Source organism: Hesperophylax consimilis, chromosome 27 (assembly GCF_061612785.1).
Source record: "Hesperophylax consimilis isolate HC1 chromosome 27, BYU_Hcon_1.0, whole genome shotgun sequence".
Classification (NCBI taxonomy): Eukaryota; Metazoa; Arthropoda; class Insecta; order Trichoptera; family Limnephilidae; genus Hesperophylax; species Hesperophylax consimilis.
In genome coordinates, this window is record NC_142862.1 from 9,471,640 (window position 1) to 9,495,669 (window position 24,030).

Here is a 24,030-nt window from a genome sequence, read left to right on the forward strand (position 1 = left end):
CCCGATTTTAACAAATCAAAAGTCTTCTCATGTTTGATTGTTCTGCTTACTGATTTTTTATTAACTGCTCAATATTACTTCTGTTTTTAACACTCAAAATCACAGCCAAATATCTTACCTGCCAATCACTGCCAAATAAACTGCCCAGTTTAGACAAATCAAAATCTTCTTGCCATGTTTTGATATCTAAAAACTAGTCAAATAAAGTACTTGCCACATTTTGGCATAATTCCTGTTGTACCCAAATTGATTGACCAAATGTTGATTTTATATTTTGGATGCTAGCGTCATGCCAAAATCATTGATTAATCACCATGATTTAGTGAACAAAGCAAAGGTTTTTAAACCTGTAACAATTCAACAGCATTTTGGTCAAAGTCATTATTCTACAATTTTTCATAAGGCCTCTTTATGGTTGTTTTAAATATTTAAATACTTTCAATGACTGTACAATGTACGCGTATTCTTCAGAACATAGCTTAAGAATCTATGTTTCTGAGGAAACGTGTATTTAAAACATGAAAAAAAAACTTATTCTAAACTGTGTTGCGCATTTGTTTTTGTGTAATAACACAACGCCTTTTACCAAAATTAGTCATTATTATTACTGTTTATAATAAGAATAGTGAGTTGAGTTATTTACAAATAGTATTTTAATATAATTTTGACTTAAATAATTTTCACCGTTGACCTAAGATTCAAATGTTCAAAATAACTTGTGTGAATTAACAAATTAAAATTACTAATAAAACTAATACCAAATGGAACACACTAATATAATTACCTATCTATTCAATTTATTTTTATTATGAATAATTTTTTAATTATCTTTATCGATATTTATATCTTATTGTATAACAGTAAACTGTTTCAATATGAATGAAATTGTGTTTGTACAAAATCTTACCCGCTTATAATTTCTAGACAATTATATCTAATCAACAAAAGAATTATATATTGTTTTAAATTAGGTAATTTTTTAATTATTTCATATTATAAGAAGTATATTTATACAACATTAGGTAGTAAACCCCCGTAAAACCAATCATAGTCTTTTTTAACCTGCCAAAAGCATCTAAAATCCTGGTTACATGATTGATACACATCGTCTGCTTCTTTGTAAGGCTTCTGTCACGTGCCGTACAAAAACCCTTTGGTACGCAATTTTTAAGTACACACCTAACCTTCTTTCTTTTTTCAAACCAAAGATTCCAAATGTTTGGTATTTTACCACTGTAAAACTTCACTCAAAATTGATGACCTTTCTCTCAAAATTGGGGACAATTCTTTCAAAATTGGAGACAATGCTCTGAAAATTCCAAATATTTCTTCAAAATTGGGGACAATTCTTTCAAAGAGTGCCACTACCGATTATTATTTTGTAATATAAAGTATTCAAATTTCTATTTATATTTCAATCAATTATTTAATTTATATACTGAAATTTACACTAGCAAATTTAGTTAAGTATGTGGACAAAAATAAAAGTGAACTTTTGAAAATATTTTAGAATTACGTATTTATAAAATAAAACTGTTTTACAAATCATATGCCTTTTTGCGTTTACAATTTATTCAAAATAATTGAAATTCTCTAAAAATAACTTATTGTTTGTAAAAATTAAAACAACATACTCATAGACCAAGGTACTTCCAAAACTTCCTCTTTTTTTCTTTCCTGTCCCCATTTCCTTCAACCTGAAACATTTCATAAAACTATATACAATAATTCACAATGTAACATGAAACATTCAATTACAACAAAACTACAAAACAACAGAATAACATTATATTTCCAACCATATATAACATATCTTTTTTACAATGGACCAAAACAAACCTTAAGATTAAATGCGACGTTCGTTATAATCTACACATTCATAGATAGTGGTAATTTAATTATTTTATTAAAATATGCTTTTTGCAAGTTATGCTTTAGAATATCAATACAAATTATTTATTTGCGCCATACTCAATATGAATATGAAGAAATAGTTTTGTCAGTTTAAAAACTCAGTTCTTTCGAGAAAGGCATACAAATACAATATTGTACCGATGATTCAATCCAATACTGCATTTGTATGCCTTTCTTGACAAAGTTGCGTTTTTTTACAGACAAAACTATCTATTCATATTCATGTTGAATATGTATGGGCCCGAACAAATAATTTGTCTTAATATTGTAAAGCAATAACTTAATTAATTAACGCCATCTATGAACAAATAGATTATAACGAGCATCAAGGTTAACCTTAAAACAACTTTTTCCAACCACATACCTGAATAAATTAATGATTATACATTTAGTTATTTGATTTTTAAATGTAAGGTATCTCTCACACAAAATTTAGCTAACCATTAATTATTATTTAAATTGAAAAAATCTTCTTACAAATGGAAAAATAATTTTTTTTTTGATTTTTATGTAAATTATAGATGTAAACCTAAGATGGCACTAATTTAATTTTCTTACTAAAATACACTTTTTGTGATTTTCGCTTTAAAAGTTTAAGACGAATTATTTGTTTGCGCCCGTACACACTTATTATGAATATGAATTAGTCCGGACATAAAAACTCAATTATTTCAAGTAAAGCATACAAATACAATATTGAATTGAATCACCAATACAATATTGTATTTGTCTGCCTTACTTGAAAGATTTGAATTTTTATACGGACAAAAGTATTTATTCATATTCATATCACATATGTACTGGCTCAAACAAATAATTCATCTTAATATTTTAAAGCATCTCTTGCAAAAAGTGTCTTTCAATAAAATAATAAAATTAAAGCCATCTCTGAACGTCTAGATTATAGCGCACGTTACATTTTACCTTAATTCTTTAATATTTAAATATATAATTTTACTATGTAAAATATAATAAATTATGTATGCTTTGGAAATCCCCCATACCACATGCAGTTCTATTATGTTATAAATGCCTCATACTAGTGTACCGTGTACCAACAATAGAGATAAGCCGTTAGAAGTGTGGTGTGCCAAGAAGTAAGGTCAATTTTTCCTCACTTACTGATCAAACATTTTCAAAGAATAATTATTTTAGCAAAAAATTAATATCTTTGGCCTGTTTGGAGCCCAGGAGGAACATACTATTTATCTTTAATGGTCTCCATAAAACAGTTATACATACTCCAATATATTTCAAAGAAGATTACAAATTTAGTACAGTATGAGGTATTACACCATCCCCTTGAAACCTTAACCATAGGATAATGAATATTAATAAATAAACAAATAAATACTCGCAATAGGTAAAAAGCACGGTTAACTTATCCGATACATAGCCACTATTCATAGGTTCGAGTAATGAATGGTAAACTTCATCATCCTATGGATAAGGTATCAAGAGGTTAGTGAAATATGTATCCCCTTAATTAGTATCTTAATATAAACAAATATGACAAGTAAGAAAATAACATGTGTATATTTATTAAGATTTAAAAATACTAAAGACAACAAACATCAAACTAATATGAAGTTATTTACATTATCATAAAGTTCCTATGGCAAAGACTCAAACTGCAGCTAAACATTTTGTTGTTCGATATGATTTTTAGATTGTTAAAGCCAAAAGTATTATAGTGATTTATTTTTGGGCTATTATACTGTGTTGCGCTAGATCTTTCTTTAGTCAATGTTTTGAACAGCATGTCCATCATCAGAGCAGCTGTGTAATCATTACACATATGCCCAAAAATGCTGCCAAAAAAGTTGGCTAAAGAAGGAGGTAGCCCAACATAAATAAAAATTCACTTTAAATAAACGTAGAAAAATCTCTGATGCATTATTCTTACACAAAATCGTATTGATTCATCATATCTTTTAGAAAGGATTGCATTTCGTTGCCCCAAGCAAAACACCAGATCGAATGATTTATTTAGAATACCACATTGTAAATCCAAATACGCGCAAAACTCTGTAATAGTACGTATCTGTGAAACTCACAATGCCTTACGAGATGTTGACATTTTCAACCATAACTTAATATCATATAAAATTCAGCTTAATAAATTAATAAATTAAAATACTTTTATTTTACTCAATTTTTTTTGTTGTGAAAAGTACATTATTATCACCCGTAGTGAATAGTATAACTATGCGAAAAGTTGTATTTTTTCTTTTTGTTTTTATATTTATGTATTTCTTTATTATGTTTATTTTTTGCCATTTAATATGTTGTGTAGGTAAAAAATACTAAATCTACATTTAATTTAATGGAACTTAATTGGTCTAGAACATATGAATGTTTATTGTTATAATTTTTACTGTACGACTGTTTGCTTCCTAAATAAAAAGAAATAAAAAAAAAAAAAAAACATGGCATTTGTTGTTTGTTACTTCATAGGAACTTAAATTTAAATTGAGTTACTTGCTTGTCAACTTTTATCAGCTTAGTTCAACCTTTCCAAGATCAGGTCAGAGTGGCTTTTTTATGACTATTGTTCGCTCGATGTATGTTGTTTTTATATAATAGATGATTTTACCTGTTGTATGCGCCACAATAATAGGTTAGGGTTAGGACTAGGTTACTATATGCAGCGTGATTGGTATATGATTTTAAACATTGAAGAGAATATACAGGGTGTCCGGGGGTAAAGCACACTAACTTCGGGAGCTGATTTCACATGATAGTGCCAGTAAAATAGATAAATAACTTTTTTCGAAAATCCAACGTTTTAAGGTAAAAAAAGTTGAATTGTTTGTAAGGAAAAATAAATATTCTTCAATGGAAAAATATTTTTGTATGGGAAACAAAAACAAGGAGATTTCGGTAAAACCTTATTTATCTTTTTTACTTCCACCATCATGTAGAATTACCTCCTGAAGTTAACACACTTTACTCACGGACATCCTGTATAATAAATGAGCAAATTAGTTTATTTTATTTTTATTATTAGATTATCTTATTAATTTAATAATGTTATTATATTGTGTTTACTTTATTATTATTATGACAGCTGTTTCAGCATTCAAAGATAGTTTGATAAAGGCTTAGAACTTTTTAAAGACAGTTCCATAATTGCTTTGAAACATCTATCGCAATAACAACGAAAAACTAGTAGAATTCAATAATAACATCATTCAATTTGATTAATTATTTTAAATAATAAAAAAGCAAATTATTATCTAAACGTTTTATATAACTAGTATTATGACATAGTATCCACTACCGACCGCTAACAACACTGTCATCAGAACATGTGAATACCTAAAATATTGTTTTCATAGAAGTTTAAAAAACGCACAATTAAAATAATTATAGAAAATGTAGTAATTACATTAAAAATAATAAAAAACCTTTTTTTTCAATCATAAAAAAACTGTTAAGGTTAAACACAACATTCGTTTTAATCTATGTGTTCATAATAGATCGGGTTAATTTAATTATTTCATTAAAATACGCTTTTGTAAGTTATGCTTTATAATAATTAAGACAATTTTTTTTTGTTTACTCCCATACATCTCAATATGAATATGAATAAAAAGATTTTCCTATGTAAAAACTCAATTCTTTCAAAAGAGGCATACAAATACAATATTGGATGGAAGCACCAATCCAATATTGCATTTGTATGTCTTTCTCGAAAGAATTGAGTTTTAAACAGACAAAACTATTTATTCATATTCATATTGAGTATGGCGCAAACAGATAATTCGTCTTAACATTGTAATGCATTACTTGCAAACTGTGTATTTTAATCAAATAATTAAATTAACGCCATCTGTGAACGCATAGACTACACCGAACGTCGCGTTTAACCTTAAAATACAGTATTTAGACCGAGCTCTTCTGAATATTTTTTCGTCATATTTCCCATTGAGTTTGTATGAATCAAACGTATGTTATAATTAATGTAATTTACTATAGCAAATGAAAATGCCCTAATTTATAAATTTTAGTTAAACATGAACAGTTATGCCTCTTTTATAAAATATAATTACATCATATTTTGTGTAATAACATGTAATTACATTGTATTATATGTACTATCACGGATAAATCTGGGGTAAATTTTAGGATCGCTGACCACGCCTAATATGAATATTTTTTTGAAAAAAATGCTTCGATTCAACTTAATTACTATAAAAGGCAACTATTTTCATTCAGCAGAATGGAAAATATTCCACTTAAAATGAAAATTATGTGAAATGAAAATTTCCTTTTATATGGGACTTCGATCAGCGATCCTAAAAGTTTACTTAATCTGGTAATGGTTTCATATATTTTGTAAATTTTATTTTATGTCACATTTTCTTTTGCAGTAACAAGTCCAAGTAACTAACCCTTTGTTATTTTTTTAATCACTGTTTTTACTGACAAACTAATGTTTAAATGGATAATAAAATTTGCATTTATTTTGGTTGATTCATTGTTTAACTGTAAGCAATTACATAAAATGGCACAAAGTGTTGTTGTGAACAAATTATTTTATTTTTAATGACTTATTAGGATAAACATCATATTTATGTTAATTTTAATAAATGCTTCAGTTTACTTGCATGTTTTTATTTTAATATTATGAATTTTTCATTTTTATGTTAATTTTAATAAATGCTTCAGTTTACTTGCATGTTTTTATTTTAATATTATGAATTTTTCATTTGAAACTACAAAGATTCTTTTTTATAATATTAATAAAATTTATAATCGTTCTGAAGATGAAAACGGCAATAAAAGATAGTAAATTAAATAACTATTTTATTTTATTGTTTTTTTAATATTCGACTTTCACTTGGGCAATCTTCGCTATCTTTAAACTGTTGGTTACATAGTACAAATTGTTCCTAAATGTCTATCTACACGCTCAATCTTACTTTCACAAATTCTTATTTGCATAAGTAAACATGTGCTCTAAGACGGAAAAATGGTGTACCTTAATAATTTGTACGAGCGTTAGTTTGCACAAACTAAATTTGCTCTAATTTGCTAAAGTGAGCAAATGCATTAAGACCTCAAAACTGTATAATTTAAATGATTTCGACTTTTGCACAAACTGTTTGCGCATGCAACTTGAATGATGCAAGTCACTGTCGCATGGACATAACGCACCGTGTTTGTGGCGCAAAATTTTGCAAAAATTTATTGCACATGCAAGTCGCTGCGTGTAGAGAGACCTTAAAGTTAGTTGCAATTCAATTTTATTTTTAACAAAATATGTTTACATTACAGGGTATAGAGAACGGATAAAATATTTGAGCAATTACTTAGTAGGAATACATACAAACATGGAAGAAATAAATTTATTTTTGACATATACAGCTAGGTAATACATAAGAATGACAAACCAAGGGAAGATTAAGGACGGGTTGTTTCAGAAAATTTTAACAATTCATCAAATTTCCATGTTAATTTTCAAGTTCTGTGAAAGTCCTATTGAAGTTCTGTTATTACATCAACATGGGCCAGTTGCTTCATAGAACTGAAATAATAATAGAACTTGAATAGAATTTTCACAGTCCTTGAAAATTAACTGCGAAATCCAATGAATTGTTCAAATTCTCTGAAAGGACCCATCCTTAATGATTCTAGTGAAGTGAAATGATCGAAGTGACAAATACAAATGCTTACAAATAACGGGGCAAATTTATGTACATGATTTTACCCAGAACATTTCTTACAGAACAAACATCGTCTCGTTTAAGCGGGTAACGTACTTGCATTTGTAACATATATTAACTGTCAATAAACGCCCAGGTTACTGGCAATAAAATAGTTGTTAAATTAATGCCATTTTTAAAGATAGCTTTTGCTCATAAATTGTTAATTTGAGGGATGCTCAGACATTGAAGGAAATAAGTCATTTAAAAATCTCAGTTTTGAAATTTACTTTTTAATTTAATGATATTAGTAAATTTATTGTATGAAATTGTAGAATTGTGTTAGTTATACTTAAACATAGTTAACTATGTGATATTTATGTTTTCAAGATAAACAGTTTCTGATGTTTGTTATGACAGCTACTGTACAAAAAAGTAAACCCTTTTTGGTTGTTTCTTTAAACTGAAAATATAAACCGATATCTATTGTGATTTGAAAGGAAACTAATATCGCCAGTATACATTAAAGAAACTCAATTTCAACAGAAGTAAGAAATTATTGGATTTACTTATCTTCAGCCTACAACATACTTTTATCGGTTTATGTCTTCATTGATCATAATTAGTTTACACCCCAAATCCTATGAATCTAACCTTCTATTATTCTAGAAGTGACACCGAGAGTGCCGAAGGGGGCCACTTATCCCGGCCCCGCGAGGATGCCCGCCCTGCAGAGCCCCTGAGCAGCACCCCGCAGCGCCCCACCAAGGAGAGTCCCATGGCCCGGGCCCTGGCCCTGCCGCGCTCTATCAACTTCAAGGCCCTGCTGCCAGGGGGGGCCAAGAACAAGGATAAGGTGGCGCAGGCCGAGGATAAAGTGGAGAATAAGGCTGATGATGAAGCTAAGGTACAATTCTTTTTGTTTCAATGAATTTTTCACACAAACTAGGGATTCTGTTAATGTGTGTAAGATTTAAAATTTTATGTTGGCCGAAACCTACCGGTTTTGGAAACTGAAAGTTTGACAATTTATTAAAAGAGTACAGTTTATTTTTATTATTTTTTAAAATTTTATTTGGTTTTCCGCCTATCCGGTCTTTTACATGTATTTTAAGAATAGCGTATACCTAGTGAGCTATCGAAAATTATACACAATGTTTTTAAAGCATGAAATAATAAAATAAAACTGAGAAACTGGATATGAAACAATATTAGTAAAACATGTACATAACAGTAACATCAAATAATATAGAAAATAGAACAATACTACATATAAGACAAATCACTAAAACTACATTACCAACGCTACTGTAATTTGTAGGATTCAACAAAATGCGGGTATAGATTACGCTTAGTTATATAAATGGAGTCAGTAAATATATCAATAGTACCCCCAAACTTGATGCCCAGATCATGCTTCCTATTGGTTAGTGAGTGTGTCTAATAGTTGGTTCCATATTGCAGAAGAATCTTACATTTTGTCTTGTGTTCCTAGTCGGCACATGGAATTCAATAGTGGTAAAGATGGCAGAGCTGTCAATTAAGTTGTAAATGACTCTGTGTAACACAACCAGGTTTGACATAATTCTCCTATCAGACAGCGTTATTATATGAAATTGATTCATCAAACTGACATAATTAAACCTAGACCGGATGGAGGGATAATAATAACCTAGGACGGATATCATAATGTAGTCTCTGAATTCAAAAAAACATTTTAGAATTTTGCAAAAATTATTAATATAATGCTTGCTATTTCACTGCTTTTATGCAAGTAGTATAAGCACGTGTGACTATTGTGACGCTTTGTAACCCACAAAAATACTAAATTAAAGAAGTCAAATATTTTTCCATACGCAAGCTTACATCTAAAAGTATAAATTTGTCAAATAGAAACGATTTATTTATCAATGTAGAACGATTGTGAAATTAAAAATATTTACAAATTTATGGGAAAAAAAATACATCAGGATTTGTCGCAGTTATTTTTCTTTTTTTTTTCTCTTCTTTTTATGGTTTTTTTTAGAGTAGGTACAGGTTTTCAGGCTTTATGGACTGCACGCAACTGCTACGTAGGATCCCCAAAGATAAATTGGGCCCTGAGGGAGACCTCTTATGTATATATTATATAAAAATGGTATAAATATAACCCTAAATAATATTATAATGCGGAAATGTGTTTGATTCTTTGTCCTTTTGCAATAGAGCGATTCATCTACGTGATTTTTTGTATAGGGATAGTTGGAAGACTGGGAAGGGCAAGGCTACTTTTCATCCCAGAAAAACATTTTATGCCCGTGGGAAAATTGCTAGTATAATATAAAATATAATTCGAGTTATTGCAAAATTCCTAATGTTACTATTAATGGTGTTTCAGCCACTCCAAGGAAAGCAGGAACCCACAGAACAAGGACTGGTGTACGCAGAGCTGGCCCTACGACCAAACGCAGATCAGGAGAACAAACCTGCCACCCCGGACAAGACAGAGTATGCAGAGATAGTATACAACCAGCAGCCGGTCGAGAATAAGATGGAACCCAAGGACAACAAATAGAAAACTTCAAACCAATAAAACCATCATCATTTAATGCGGCATAGATACCTTATATTAATCACAAAATATTAATGTTTTAGGCTTGTTTCACATCTGCGATTTGTCAGCGCGATTCAACCGCGTACATCATTTTGTATATTGAAAAGGCTGAGGCTGAAATTAGTCGCCTATGTGAAACTTGCTTAACTTTTACACTGACTGCCGTGATATTTACTCTTTTTTTTGACACAAAAGAGTTTACTTATGTATAAGAGCCTAATGGCATTATAAAATATGAAATTTTTTTGCTTGACTGTTGACTTAAACCAAAACCTACATATAAACATGCCTTCACATTGTAAACTTCTCCAATGGAATTTTTGAAAACCTACAGATAAATTGTATTATATATTTTTAACACAAAAGGCCTTACTTATGTGAGGAGTCTAGTGGCCTTATAAAACAATAAGCTATTTTTCAAAACTTTCTTACTCAAATAGCTAGACCCTGTAAGCAGCTCTATGGCATGCGTGAAGGCCATATGCCTTAACGTATTCAATTATATTTTTGACCCGAAAGGCCTTTCTTATATGATAGTAGGTCCCTACTTATATTCAATAATATTATGTAGGTTCCTACTTATAGTCAATGCTTACGGCAGCAGGTGAGTAGGCACCATGTTTAGATTTAAAATTGCAAATTTATTAAGGAAACACCACATTAGAAATTATGTTTTATAGGCGACCATCTTGGCTTTCAGTGTGTAAGCCTTTCTATAGAAGGTGTTGCTTCAACCACTTCTTGCTTATTTTGAAAACTGTGGACTTTTTATATCATAAGGTCCGTTTTTTTTTTAAAGTTTTATTAGGCCTTATAAAAATCTGTTTCACATTATCGGTATCGGGGTAATCAATTTATTTTAACGATTTTTTATGCACATTAAAAATAATTAAGTTCTGCATATTGTATTGTTACTAATTAGATTTCGTATAAATCGCCATTTGGTCAATATTATGCGTGTTAAAATAATATTGTCACTAAAATTTTCGTTTCATGAAACCTACACGTTTATAGCATTAGTATGTGTTAGGACTGTATTTTTTTAATTAGGTACTGCACTAAACTTTAATAATCTGATTTACTTATTAAAGCAGTCTGACCATATAACCAGAGCATATCATGACCGTGCTATGACAGATCCACAAATTTAAAAAAAAGGAACAAACGCCGCTTGCGGTTGCTTCGTACCTTTCCCATAATTCGCGGCTCGGTCATAGTATGGTCATGGTATGCTCCGGTTATGTAGGCAAACTCCTTAAGGCGTATTTTTGTAGTTTTATTACGCTTTGTTTTTATCGCAAATAATTAAAATCTTTGAAAAATTAAATAAGCGCGGAAAAAAACATAAACATACAACATTCCGTAAATATTGTATTTAACAGTTAAATATTTGTATGTGGAATTGTTTAACTTAAGTTGATTGTAATAATTACGTAATTTAATTATTAATTTAGACAAAAAGACTTAATTTGATGAATTTTAGAGTATTTTCTATTTTTATACTTATGTATTTATATTTAATTAATATTAAATAAAATCACTTTATTTTTGTTATTTGTTTTTGGGATGTTATGCCGTGTTGCGCTAGATGTGTCTGCATCTGCCCTGATGATGGACACTGTAATGCTGTCCGAAACGTTGGCTAAAGAAGGAGTTAGCGCAACACGGCATAACATCCCAAAAACAAATAACAAAAATACTTTTGGCCGTGAAAATCTTAAATCATATTTAAAATCACTTTAGTTTTTCTTTTGTTGATTATAAGCAATTTGTGTTATATTAAAATACATTTTCTCAATTAAATTATAACAACCAATTGATTTTAAAATACCTTCACTGATTGGGCGCTTTTAAAATTCCCACCGCAACGGCACGGCGACGGCAATGGCCCGCGGCGAATCATTTCTTTGATACGTGTGAGGGAGATGTATGATAATGATTGCATTTTTCCTATGGGGAAGCAGACTTATGTACATCGTATGTCTCACTATTGTTTAGTGTGTAAGAAAGAGATGCAGCATTATTGAGATAAAGTGACGTTGCTGTACCGTAACGGTAGGTATTTAAAAAGCGCCCATTGTAATCATCACTTTTTCAATTTTTTATTGGTTTTGTGTTGCTGCAACTAGATTTGATAATACATTTTGATGTTTTACTATACCTACAATTTTTTTTGTATTCATTTCATGCATATTTTGTAGACAGACAGACACACATTTAAAATATTATTAGTTATTTCTTATTGATAATTAAAGTAGTTGTTTTTGTAACAAATTAATATTTATATATGGTGCTTCTTTCACACGCACGTTTAAGCCTGGCTTAGTATTACAATACTAGCCCACATGTTCACCAATCTTATTCATAGTTAAAGTACAACTCTTTAATATAAATTATTATGATAATAAATGTTATTCGCTAAGGAATGGAAGGGTTTATCGTATGAAGTGCCTCTTATAATTAAAAAAATGTTGTAGGGTCGATATTATGAATAAATAATCACAAAGAAGATTAAATCGCTCACAGCTTTCATTGTTAGGGTTGCCACAAATTTCAAAAATAAGATATGAAGATAACCTCAAAATTACATGATCGGTTAGTTAGTCGAGAGGTCCAAGCTGTGGTTTCCAGGCAATGCAATGCGGGTTCAATCTTTCAGCAGCATCGTTGTACAATCAAGATTTTCCCTGAGATGGAATTTAAATATTGTCAATTTTTTTTTAATGCATTTCATTTCAATTTCATTTTCATTTCATTTTTTGTTTTTATAATTATTATTATTATTATATAAAGGCGAAACAGCTGTCTCGCGTAATATTAATTACAACATTTTTTTTATAAACAGGTATCATAATACATAGTTATTTTAAAAATAAAGCTTGAAAAAAAAATTGTCAAGTTATTGGCTAAGTGGAAATGTTTTCATTAGATTAAAAAAGAAGAAGAATAAGCACTACAGTTAATTTTTTTCCTGAAATAATGCAAAAACTTTGTGATGCTAACATATAAATTGTATTCAAAATAAATAGTTTTATAATTAAATATTTGTTTTTGATTTATTTTTGTCTTATGCTGCAGAATTTATGAATATGGAAATGAAAAATTTCAATTTTTTCTTTGGAAATCCATCTCTACTCAAATACATAGTTAATTGTTATTTTTGAAATGTAATATCTACGGCAACCTTACTTATTAATTATTTTTTGGTGTATTCTTATTATAATTTTTGAAAATATTTTATTAGTACACCTTTTAACCTCCTGTGTGCCGCCGTATCCAAATGGAACAAAAAAAAAACATTTATCATTTTGCAAAAAACAAATAAGTTATTACGAAAATAGACAGAAAGTTAATAGTTTATTTTGATAATAAACAAACAATATGTTTTGGTTTATTTTTATGTAATTTTTGAAAATATTTTATTCATTTTTCTTTTACCCTCTTGTGTGCCGCCGTATCCAAATGGAACAAAAAACTATCTTTTTACACAAAACAAATAAGTTATTACGAAAATAGACAGACTGCTGGACAGATGGCAAAAAATGTAATGTCGGCACACCAAGAATTTAATCTTCAAAATCGTACTAACCCCTGGTTGCTAATATATACATTGCAAGCAATTGAATAATTAAGTTTTGAAAATAAAACTAAATCCTTAGCAACCGCGGATTAACCTTTTTATATTGTGCCATAATGTATCTTCTTTTCACTCACATGTATTTTAAAGTGCATCCGTTTTTTATTGTTCTTCTATACTCAACAATAATCTTTGTATTCTTAAAAAAATAAAGATTTCTGCAATTATTATTCTTACTAAATGTCATAAGATAGTATATATTGTTTTAGAAATAATAATATTATTTTTAATGAAAACCAAATTCGTTTCAAAGTTTTTTTGTTCATTTTTACTTTTAATAAATCTTTAAAGTGTTATACCAACATTTTTCAAAAATATACACACGCATTTCGAACATTTCTCGATGAATTGATTTTAAGAGAGAAAAGTTTCTTGTTTTTACCATGTGCACCAGTATCCAAGTTTCTTTCTCTAGAGCGCATTATGGCTTAGCATTGTCATGTCTGATGGAACGTTGTTATTCTAAGATATATAACATTTGTTTTTATTTGATCGCGTATATCAAAAGATACCTGTAAAAGAATTAAATAATTTATAAGATACAATTTTTGCACTTTCTTATCTTTTTAATGGCCTTTTATAATATTAATACGTATTTGCAGTGTAGTGCATAATAATAAATGTATTATATTTGGATGTGGATGGTAAAAAGAGTCTGAGGCATTTATTAGAATTGGTGTCTGTGAAATGGATATTTTTGTGCAAGAAGATTCATGAACGTTTCCGAAAGCTGAGGTTGTGTACAAGGACAGAAATGTTTGAAACTGTATTATCTGCCTACTCCTACAGGACACGGCTTGACAGTAGTGTTTACTTATCTTTTGAAACACAAAATAAAATAGTTATTAGTAGATTATTTATAGTTTTAAAATTAACATTTTCATGTGTTGAAATATAATGGTTTTGCATTTGTACCAATATGTAATTGTTTTCACGGAGCTTGAATTAATTATTTTTATGTCTAATTAAAATAAATTTATTGAAAAAAAGCTGTTTTTATTGTGCACTAGCTGTACCCCGCAACGCGTTGCTGTGGCTGAGTCTGTCTGTGCAGATAGAGAAACAGTAGCGCATGTTGCTTTTATGTCCAACAGATGGCGCTGTTTTAAAAAAAAAACATGCCTTTACCTATCACAAGTGACATCTTTATAACATAGGTATGAATATAAAAACACACATGTATTTAAATGCAACATTGTGTCAAAATTTCAAAGTATCGGTAAAAAACTTTTGGGAGATTAAGATTTTGAACAAACGAACATAGATAGATTATACCAATTTACTATCCAGGAGTTTATATTTGAATTCGATAATTGATGTTGCGTTAATTTGGATTTTGTCATAACAGATGGGCAGTAGCGGTTTGCAGGGTTGTAAGATGGAGAGGCATTAACAATTTTTTTTTAAAGTAAGTATTATGTATAACTACACCTACCTATGCATAGAAAAAAAAACACTACAACTATTACTTACATCAAATTATAATGATAGTGTACACACATGATCAAGTTAATTAATAGACACAACACAAAATAGACCGTGAACTGCAAATTCGCCGTCCTAAATTGATCCAAATGAGTCGTCGACTTGCAAAACCTAATTTGAAAATTTCTGCTGGTGCTGATACGTCCATTAAAATGAGTAAATTGAAAATAAATAAATTATCAATATTTCTTCGCTAAATATGAAAAGAATAATGTAGATTTTTTGCTCAAAAGGTGTATTCTTCTTATTTTAAGCAATAATTATTAGTCTGAAACACAAATATAAATTGAACAAATCTTCCGAGGGAAATTTCATTTTGTGTTTTAGGCTAATAATTATTGTTTATAATAATTTGTTATCCTTTGTGCTTTGCATAAAAACCTTGCCTTGTAAAATCATAATTTTACTTTTACTAAAAAATAATATATTCTTTTTTATTTTCAAATGTTAAAAATTTTTCCTATCGGGTTTTGCAAGTCTACGACCCAAATAGCCATACACCGTAGGTACTGCCGCATACTATCACAAATAATTACAAAACTTGTTTACTAGAGTGCTAGAGCTAATAGTAAATGATTGGTTCCATATTCGTTTTTGTGAGGCACTCCTCAAAGTAAACGACGTGCAACCATGTCGACTACCGTTCATTTCGATTCAATGTCACTTCCCCACTCTCCTTCGCCTGCATGAAATCAGAGGCTCTCAGAGGCGGGCCCTATCTTTGCCTCACTAGCATACTGCAATGTGCAGTAGCCAGAAGCCGACCTAGCAGACAGGATTTCAGCAAATGCTGACTGGGCCCCCGCCTGCTATGCCCCTCTGGGGGGCCCCTTGCCGTTCCGTATTTACCCTATGGGCACGCAGAGCACGAGCTATTTACCCACAGGGCCGCCGAGAGTCCAGGGGTTATAAAACATCGGTCCCAGCCCTGGCTATCCGGGCCTGAGCAATCTCAGTTCTTACCTAATATTGAATATGGTAGAGCCTTGAGGTGATAGAGATGATAGCATCCTTGAGATAATTTTGTTAAGAGAACAGGCTTTATTCAAATCAATCAATTATTTTATTTATTTATTTATTTATTAATCTTAAGTTAGCTCACATCTTCGTGTGTGCTAATAGTTTTATAAACATATAAACATGTACATTGTTTGGAAAACATAATCTTTCTTTAAATATTTCAATAAAGTCACAAAAAAAAGAAACATTAATAATTGAGATAGACATATTTTCTTAATTCATTTTTGAACTTATTAATATTTTCTATCACAGCAATTTCCTTCGGGATTTTGTTATAGAGTTGAACGGCCTGGTACATCAGAGATTTTTGGGTGCTTTTTTTTTTTCTTGTTGGCAATCTAATTTGCTTAGAATTTCTCGTCCCGTGTCCGTGTATCTCGTTATTGTAATTTATTTTTCTTTTCAGTTCCTTAGACATCATCCCTAATTTAATTTTATGTATAAAAATAAGTACATTCAAATACACAGTTTGCTTCACCGTCAAAATATTCAGCTCCTTTAACATGTCTCTTATCCGTGTGTATATGTTGCGCTTAAGTATTATTCGCATTGCTTTATTTTGCAGTATTTGCATTTTTTCATTTTCTCTTTATTGCAGAGAAAAAGAATACTTGAACAGTAATTAAAGTGTGGTGATATAATTGTATTGTATATTATCTGGCATGTTTCTTTATTTACTTTGTTTCTGATTCTACCAAGAAATGATATTTTTTTTGCATTTTTTTTAATTGCATAGTCTGCATTTTTTGAGAAGTTCAATTTTGAGTCTATAATAACACCTAGATATTTAATTTCTTCCACTTTTTTTATGATTTCTCCATTTATAGAAACCTTTGGTTCCTCATGCGTATTTGTTCTGCCTATATGCATGTATTTTGTCTTATTTACATTTAGTTTTAATTTATTTAGTTTGAGCCATTTTGACAATGTTTCTAAGTCACTATTTATCTTTTTGATTGCTTTCTCATAATTATCTTCTGCAATATAAATTAGTGCGTCGTCTGCAAACAGTCTTATTTTGCAATGTTTTATTATTTTTACCATATCATTTATGTAGAGTATAAACAATATCGGACCCAATACAGATCCTTGCGGTACACCCAGCTTATTTTCAATAGGATTTGATATATTGTTTCTTATCTTTGTTGTTTGTTGTCTGTTGCTTAAGTAGTTTTTAAACCATTCCAGTTCTTTCCCTTTTATTCCATATTTTTTAAATTTTTTAATAACTCTTTTTCTATCTATTGTTTCAAAAGCTCTCTGAAAATCTAAAAACACCGCAACAATATGCAAGTTTTTATCTATATCTACCTTCCAATCATCAATTACTAAATTTAACGCTGTTTCACATGAATTATTGTTCCTAAATCCAGATTGTTCGTCACAAAGGATGCTATTATTTTCCAAGTATTCTTCAAGTTGAGATTTAATTATGTATTCCATCACTTGCTCATATTTTGGTAACATATTTACAGGTCGAAAGTCTTCACATTTTTTTGTGTTCGAAATCTTTGGAATCGGTATCACCATAGACGTTTTCCATGATTCAGGAAACTTCCCTGTTTCTAACGATTCGTTTATTAAACTAAGAAACTCTTCTCCTATTACAGGTAATGCATGTTCTAATATTTGAATAGTGATCCCATCTTGGCTGGGCTTTGATTTGATTTTGGACAGTATTCTTTGGAGTTTCTGGCCGTCTATTTTCTTAAACTTTAATTCGCAAGTTTTTTCTTCAAAATTGAAAATTTCTTCTTCTTCTATGATTGGGATATTTTTGTTAATTTCTTCTATACTTGTCACAAAATATTTATTAAACTTATCAGCCATGTTGTTTTCGCCAGCCAATTCGGTTGGGAATATGATATCTTTTTCCACATCTTCACATTTATTTTTCATCATTGACTTAAGTGTTGTTAAGTATTGTTAAGTTACAACCTCAGAGGGCACATCTAGGTGCCAACATAATCCACATTAAAGGCACAGCACTTGGAAAAAAATATTTCACAAGTTTACGTCAGTGGAAAACGTTGCTTCTACAATGATGGACGACTGCATTGAACTTGCAATTCCTGGGTGGGTATCAGACGCATTTGTCAACTAGGCTACTAGCCGTTTAAGCTGAAATGTTTTACAGATTTCAGCTTTAAACAATATTAAAAGATTCCATTTCAGAAAATACTTATTTGCACTGCATTTATTGGTTTGTCTGCTGACTCACAAAAATTGTCACCTGCTTTGACTTTTTTGAATTTTTGTGAATGCATCAATGATTATTTTCTCTGAGAAACAATAAATAAATATTCCACTCCCTTCACCCCCACCACATAGATACCCCGATTGGGATGCCATGTAAAAAAAATTGGATGCGCTCTTTCCATGTCTTTGAAAGAATTGTAACAAAATTTTTCGCTCCCTTCGCACTGATCACTTACTCCAGTTGAGAATACCATAGTTCTATATGTTCAGATATTATGATTGGGACTAACATGCGGTATTTGCAATTTATACGGATGTTAGCTGACTGCCTTTTATGTATTAGATCCGCCCCTGGTAATAAGTAGCTCGGAGCGTGAAGCAGTAATCTATGTGCGGTAGGATATATTACACTTTAGTGGGAGTTACATAATATTAAGTCAACCAGTCCTAGTGAAATTAAAATGTGCGGTCTTTGCGCACATTTATACTTCTGCAGTTATCCATCGAGATAATTCAGAATAAAATTATTTTGTGTCTTGCAAAACAAAACTAGGCATATTGTACATTCCGAGGTAGTGACATCTAGCGGAATTAATTTTATTCAAATAAGTAAGAATTTATAGGTTTGAAACTCCACTGATCATTGTAGTTTACATTCATTCCGGCAGGGTGACTGAACCAGCTTCACGTAGTATGTATTGTCAAGTGGTACGTATTCAGTCACGTGGTACTCAAACGTCAGAAAAAATAATACAGAAACCTGTTTTGCTAGTTACACTATTGTGATAAGTTTTAAGTCAGTAGGTATGTGTTGAAAACTTTAGAATGTTTTGATAATATTTGTTTTTAACGTGAAAAGTATGTCATAATTACTGCATTTACTAGAATAATCGTTATAAAACCTAGTGTGATCGTTAGACAAGTAAAACTTTCTGGAATATTAAAGTTCTGCTAGAGAATTATCAATGACCCGATCTCACGAGATGAAAATGAAAGAAGCAGTGTTCGTGTTCATCTCGCGCAGATGAATATTTGACGTGTTTGTTTAATGATGGCGGTATTTTGATGATTTTCTAACCATTTTAGTATGGATTTAAGGTTTCCTTTCAGTGTTTCACATATAATTTAATTCGCGGAAACAAGTAATTTTTGTAAAATTACCCATGGAAATGCCTATTGCAGTGGTGACATATCAGAATGGATTCGTGTCAACCGAAGTAAAAAGTTTTCTTCGCACTTGGTATTTACAAATTGTTATCATGTGATTCGGACAAATTCGACAAGTTTTATAAAGATATGAAGAGGATTTGAGCGCAAAATGGAAGTGACAAACGTGGATCAAGTTTTGGCGGCTTTGGGGCCATTGGGTGAGTTTTTTCAAGTGTTCTTTTTTGTTGTTATTTTTTACTGATTGTAATTTACTCTAATCTCTAGTCTAGTGCACACTAACTATACCGTGTAGTTTCAATGACTTCCAAAGCGAGTAGGGTCGGATACCGGTTATTTGTGGTACCGATTTGTTTTTACCGGTCAATCGGTATTTTTACCGGTGAACCTGTACATATTTGATTTTTTTTGTGAATGAATCTTTATCAATGAATCGGTGTTCGTATTATTTACTTTATTTTTGCCAGTTAAGTGTATTGAATCTTAATTCTTTCTTACAAGAATCTAGTTCTTTTCTAGGTAGACACTAAATATTATCATCATAATGATTTTGAACTGTACAGGGTTGACTGTGTGAATACATCGGTATGTTTTTGGAAAATTATCAGGGTTTTCCAGCTTTTCTGTGATAACATGGTTATCTTACTTTTTGTTTTGTAATAAATATGTTATTTGCCGTCATCCGTGACGTTCAATTAACACGACATATGCAATTAATGCCAGATTTTATTTTCGTTGTTAATTTATTAAATACTTTCCTTTTATGGTTTTATGCTGTCTATTATATATGCAAATTGATTATTTAAACTCTGGGGCCGTTCAAGTATTACGTAAGCAGATTTATTACAATTATTTACCCCCTCTTCCCCCTTGTCACCAAAAGTAAGCAAAGCTCTTACCCCCCCCCCCCCCCCCCCCTCCCATGTTAACGTAAAAATTGGTACCTATATGCATTTTTCTGTTAATGTATTCTGTTTTTTTATTGATTCATAAGCAGCACTTATATATTAGACTTATGATAGACGACTTTAATGCACATAATATTCATTTAAACAAACTAAGCGAGTACCTAAACGTATTAATTATTTGTGGGAATCCCCGAATATGTATTCGGTTTTCAAACATAGACAATGTGTGGGTTGCCAATGTGTAATGCCGGCGCCAGACATGTGTTCAAAGAAGTGTTCACATAAGTGTTCACATGTGTGGCACGGGCATTTGATACTGTGTTAACTTATTTGCGCACTTAAGTGCGCTTTGCCGTTCCGTGTCGGTTTCTTTGGCGCACATCAAAGGAATCAAAGTCAAAATGTTTGCATGCCTGCCACACTGCGGGAAGCCCAGTAGCGCTTATTTATTTATTATTCAATTTATCTGGCTCTATGGTACCAAACTGGCTGAAAATTTAGAATCGTTATAAGAATAATGGTTAAAATTTAAAAAGTCACAAAATATGCATAAAGTTTCATTTTAGGAAAATTCATCATTTCTATGGGCACTGATTTCAGACTTGAGTTCGAACTTTAAAAGTCAATTTTTCTCTCTATATGGTACCGAACAGGCTGAAAATTCGGAATCGTTATAAGAATCATTGTCCAAATCGAAATCAGTCTCAAAATCTGCATAAGGTAGCATTTCTGGAAAATTTATCATTACTATGGGCACTTTAACAGACTTGGTTTCGAACATTAAAAGCCATTTTTTCTGGCTCTATGGAAACGAACAGGCTGAAATTTCGGAATCGTGATGAGAATCGCTAATCTTTTTGGCTGTTTTTGTTTATTTATTTGCACGTGTAATATATAATTACTAGGACATAAATAATATAAGCAAACTGTGTCGACCAAATCGTCGTCCATGTTATGTGAGGTCTATTTGAAAACTGTGAGCTCAAAGAAGTGATCAAATCTTTGAACACATATCTGGCAGAGACACACATAAGTGACCAAATGTGTGAGCAAAGTCTTCAAATAAGTGTTCACTTATTTGAACACATGTCTGGCGCCGGCATAAAAAAAAATAATTACTTTTTTTTTTATAGTGAATACCTCACAAGAGTCCCAACTGCTCCCGTATGGAGCCAGTGAGACTATGGCATCCCCAATTGGGGGATGTTGTGAGGCTGAAGGTAAGTGGGGAAGGGAAAGAGGAAGGTGGGGAAGTACCTGGCTATTCAGATCTAGTCACTAAACACGGCTAAAGCCATTTGGAGCAACGTCTCAATTCTGAATGGTGGTCTTACACCAGGGCGATACTGGTAGTATCTTCCACTCTGGAACGTGCCGCAAATATACTATATATTATTTTAATTAATTAATTGTGAAATAACACAAATTAATCAAATAAAATTTATTTGCGCACGCCGGGTTCGAACCCGCGACCTTCGGAATGGCAGTCCAATGCGTTACCACTGGACTATGCCGGCCGTCAAACTACTGTTGAGCAGTGCTGACGTAATCACTATCTCGACCCCCCCACCCCCCCATGTCATCAAAAATAAGCAAAGCAAAGACCCCCCTGCCCCCCTATAGTGCTTACATAATACTTGAACGGCCCCTCTTATTGATTGCACAACTACATTTTTACACATGTAGCAATATTTAAATCTGTATCGTTCCAGAGTATTAAATTTTGGTTTCGATTAATACCGATAAACCGGAATTCGATACGGATGAACCGGTATAGACGACCCTTACAACCTGTAACAGTTTTTAAGTCGACATCATTTTGTTAAAATATATTTTTTTACTAATACCGCTAAACCTTTGTATTTTACCGGTATAAATCCTTATTGGATATCGATATCTAGCAGTGTTTAAGTCAGTTTATCGTCCCACTCTTACGCAGGACGTCACGTGTGATGCATTGATTAATACCGCTAAACGTTTATCGAATCACCGATATTTTATACGGATTAATGACCTGAATAGTTGTAATATTGTATCGTATTATATTTTCAAAGAAAATAAACCTTGATAAAGGTATAACTTAAATTTTATTAAATACCGATAAACCGATATTGGACACCGATAAACCGGTATTAGAAACCGATAAACATGACCTTATCAGCAACGTTCGTGCATAGATAATAACCAGCGTTGCCATTTCACAGCATTTTCCACAGAACATCGTTTAACCCTTTCACACCCGCATTATTGTTTCCACACATATAAAATATGTAATGCTTGATAATACCTCAGAAAATTATTTGAAAATATTTGGCATTTAATTTTTTTTTTTTTTTTAGAAATTTTTCCATGTTAATTTGGATTAACATTGGGCGTCAGAGGGTATTTTTTACATGGTAACGTAAAATAAACATAACACAAAAGTAATACAAATAAAGGTTTCATATCAAAAATGCACATTGACAATGTAGTGATAATCACTAAGGTACAAATAAATAACATTTTAACTAAAATTCATTCATAAATAAAGAAATAATCTAGGATAATAAATCTTTAAAAATTCGCCATACTAGTCGAAAACATGTCCCTCACTACCAGTGTTAATTTGAATGAACATTGAGATTCATTTACAATATTCTGGGAAATGACTGTGATCAGTGAATTGAACTGATGTTATTATTATAGAACACATCTTTATGAGTGAAAATATTTGTAATTCGAGTAGAAAATATTGATATCTCACCTTAAATTAAGTAATCAATGACGGCAGAAATTCGATGAAACTTACAATCAGCAGATGTCAAAACATTGATCGTTTTTGTGGCGGGAATAAGGATTTCAACGGAGCGGAAAAAATAGACGCCACAGAAAAGACTACAAACTATAAGAAAACGAAAACATGGCTTTTCTAAATCGCTACAGTTACGGTAAAAAAATTCACAAAGTTCATGTTAATTTGAATTAACACTGGGGCTGAAAGGGTTAAGAAATAAATAAATCGGTAGGTACCTACACCATTCAAATTCACAATCTAAAGACGCGGCTAAAATAAATATTAAATAGCATTCGTCCTATTTTATCGAATCTCGGCGTGTTTTGAAGATTACTTCAATAGTTTATAATTTACAACTAAATCCGATAACGAAAATGCAGTTCGTTGTATATTGTAATTTAATAATAATATTATCTCGTGAAGGACATGATGATTTTGTAAATGTAATTACATAGTCGTGTTTGTATTGCTGTATCTTCGAAACAATAAATATATTTTAACGTGTTTTAAACAACCTTCTTAGGTACCTACCTAAGTACCTGTTTAAACTTGACACGGTCAAGTTAATCAAATACTTGTGTCGCTTCATGTCAAACGTCAGAATACCAAGAGTGTCTATGAGACGATGTATAGGTGAATGTGAATGAAACAAGGACTGTGTGGCAGTACAGAGTTGTGTAGCG

At 31.1% G+C, this 24,030-nt stretch overlaps 2 protein-coding genes across 5 annotated transcripts in view; both read left to right on the forward strand.

The window, feature by feature from the left end:
- Nucleotides 1–14,728, forward strand: part of LOC149410552 (fasciclin-3-like) — a 503,655-nt gene extending 488,927 nt beyond the window's left edge. Inside the window, exons 12-13 of one of the 2 annotated variants that reach the window (XM_089648200.1) lie at nt 8,235–8,472; nt 9,943–14,728. In XM_089648200.1, coding sequence (XP_089504326.1) covers nt 8,235–8,472; nt 9,943–10,119 — 415 coding nt within the window. In that variant the 3' untranslated portion in view covers nt 10,120–14,728. The remainder of the gene's footprint in view (nt 1–8,234; nt 8,473–9,942) is intronic. The other variant, XM_089648201.1, reaches the window with a different exon arrangement.
- A 4,567-nt stretch (nt 14,729–19,295) lies between these two features.
- The window catches only part of LOC149410557 (uncharacterized), a 101,235-nt gene continuing 96,500 nt past the window's right edge, over nt 19,296–24,030 (forward strand). For all 3 annotated transcript variants that reach the window (XM_089648399.1, XM_089648401.1, XM_089648400.1), the window contains exon 1: nt 19,296–19,866. In XM_089648399.1, the coding sequence (XP_089504525.1) occupies nt 19,818–19,866 (49 nt within the window). In that variant the 5' untranslated portion in view covers nt 19,296–19,817. The remainder of the gene's footprint in view (nt 19,867–24,030) is intronic.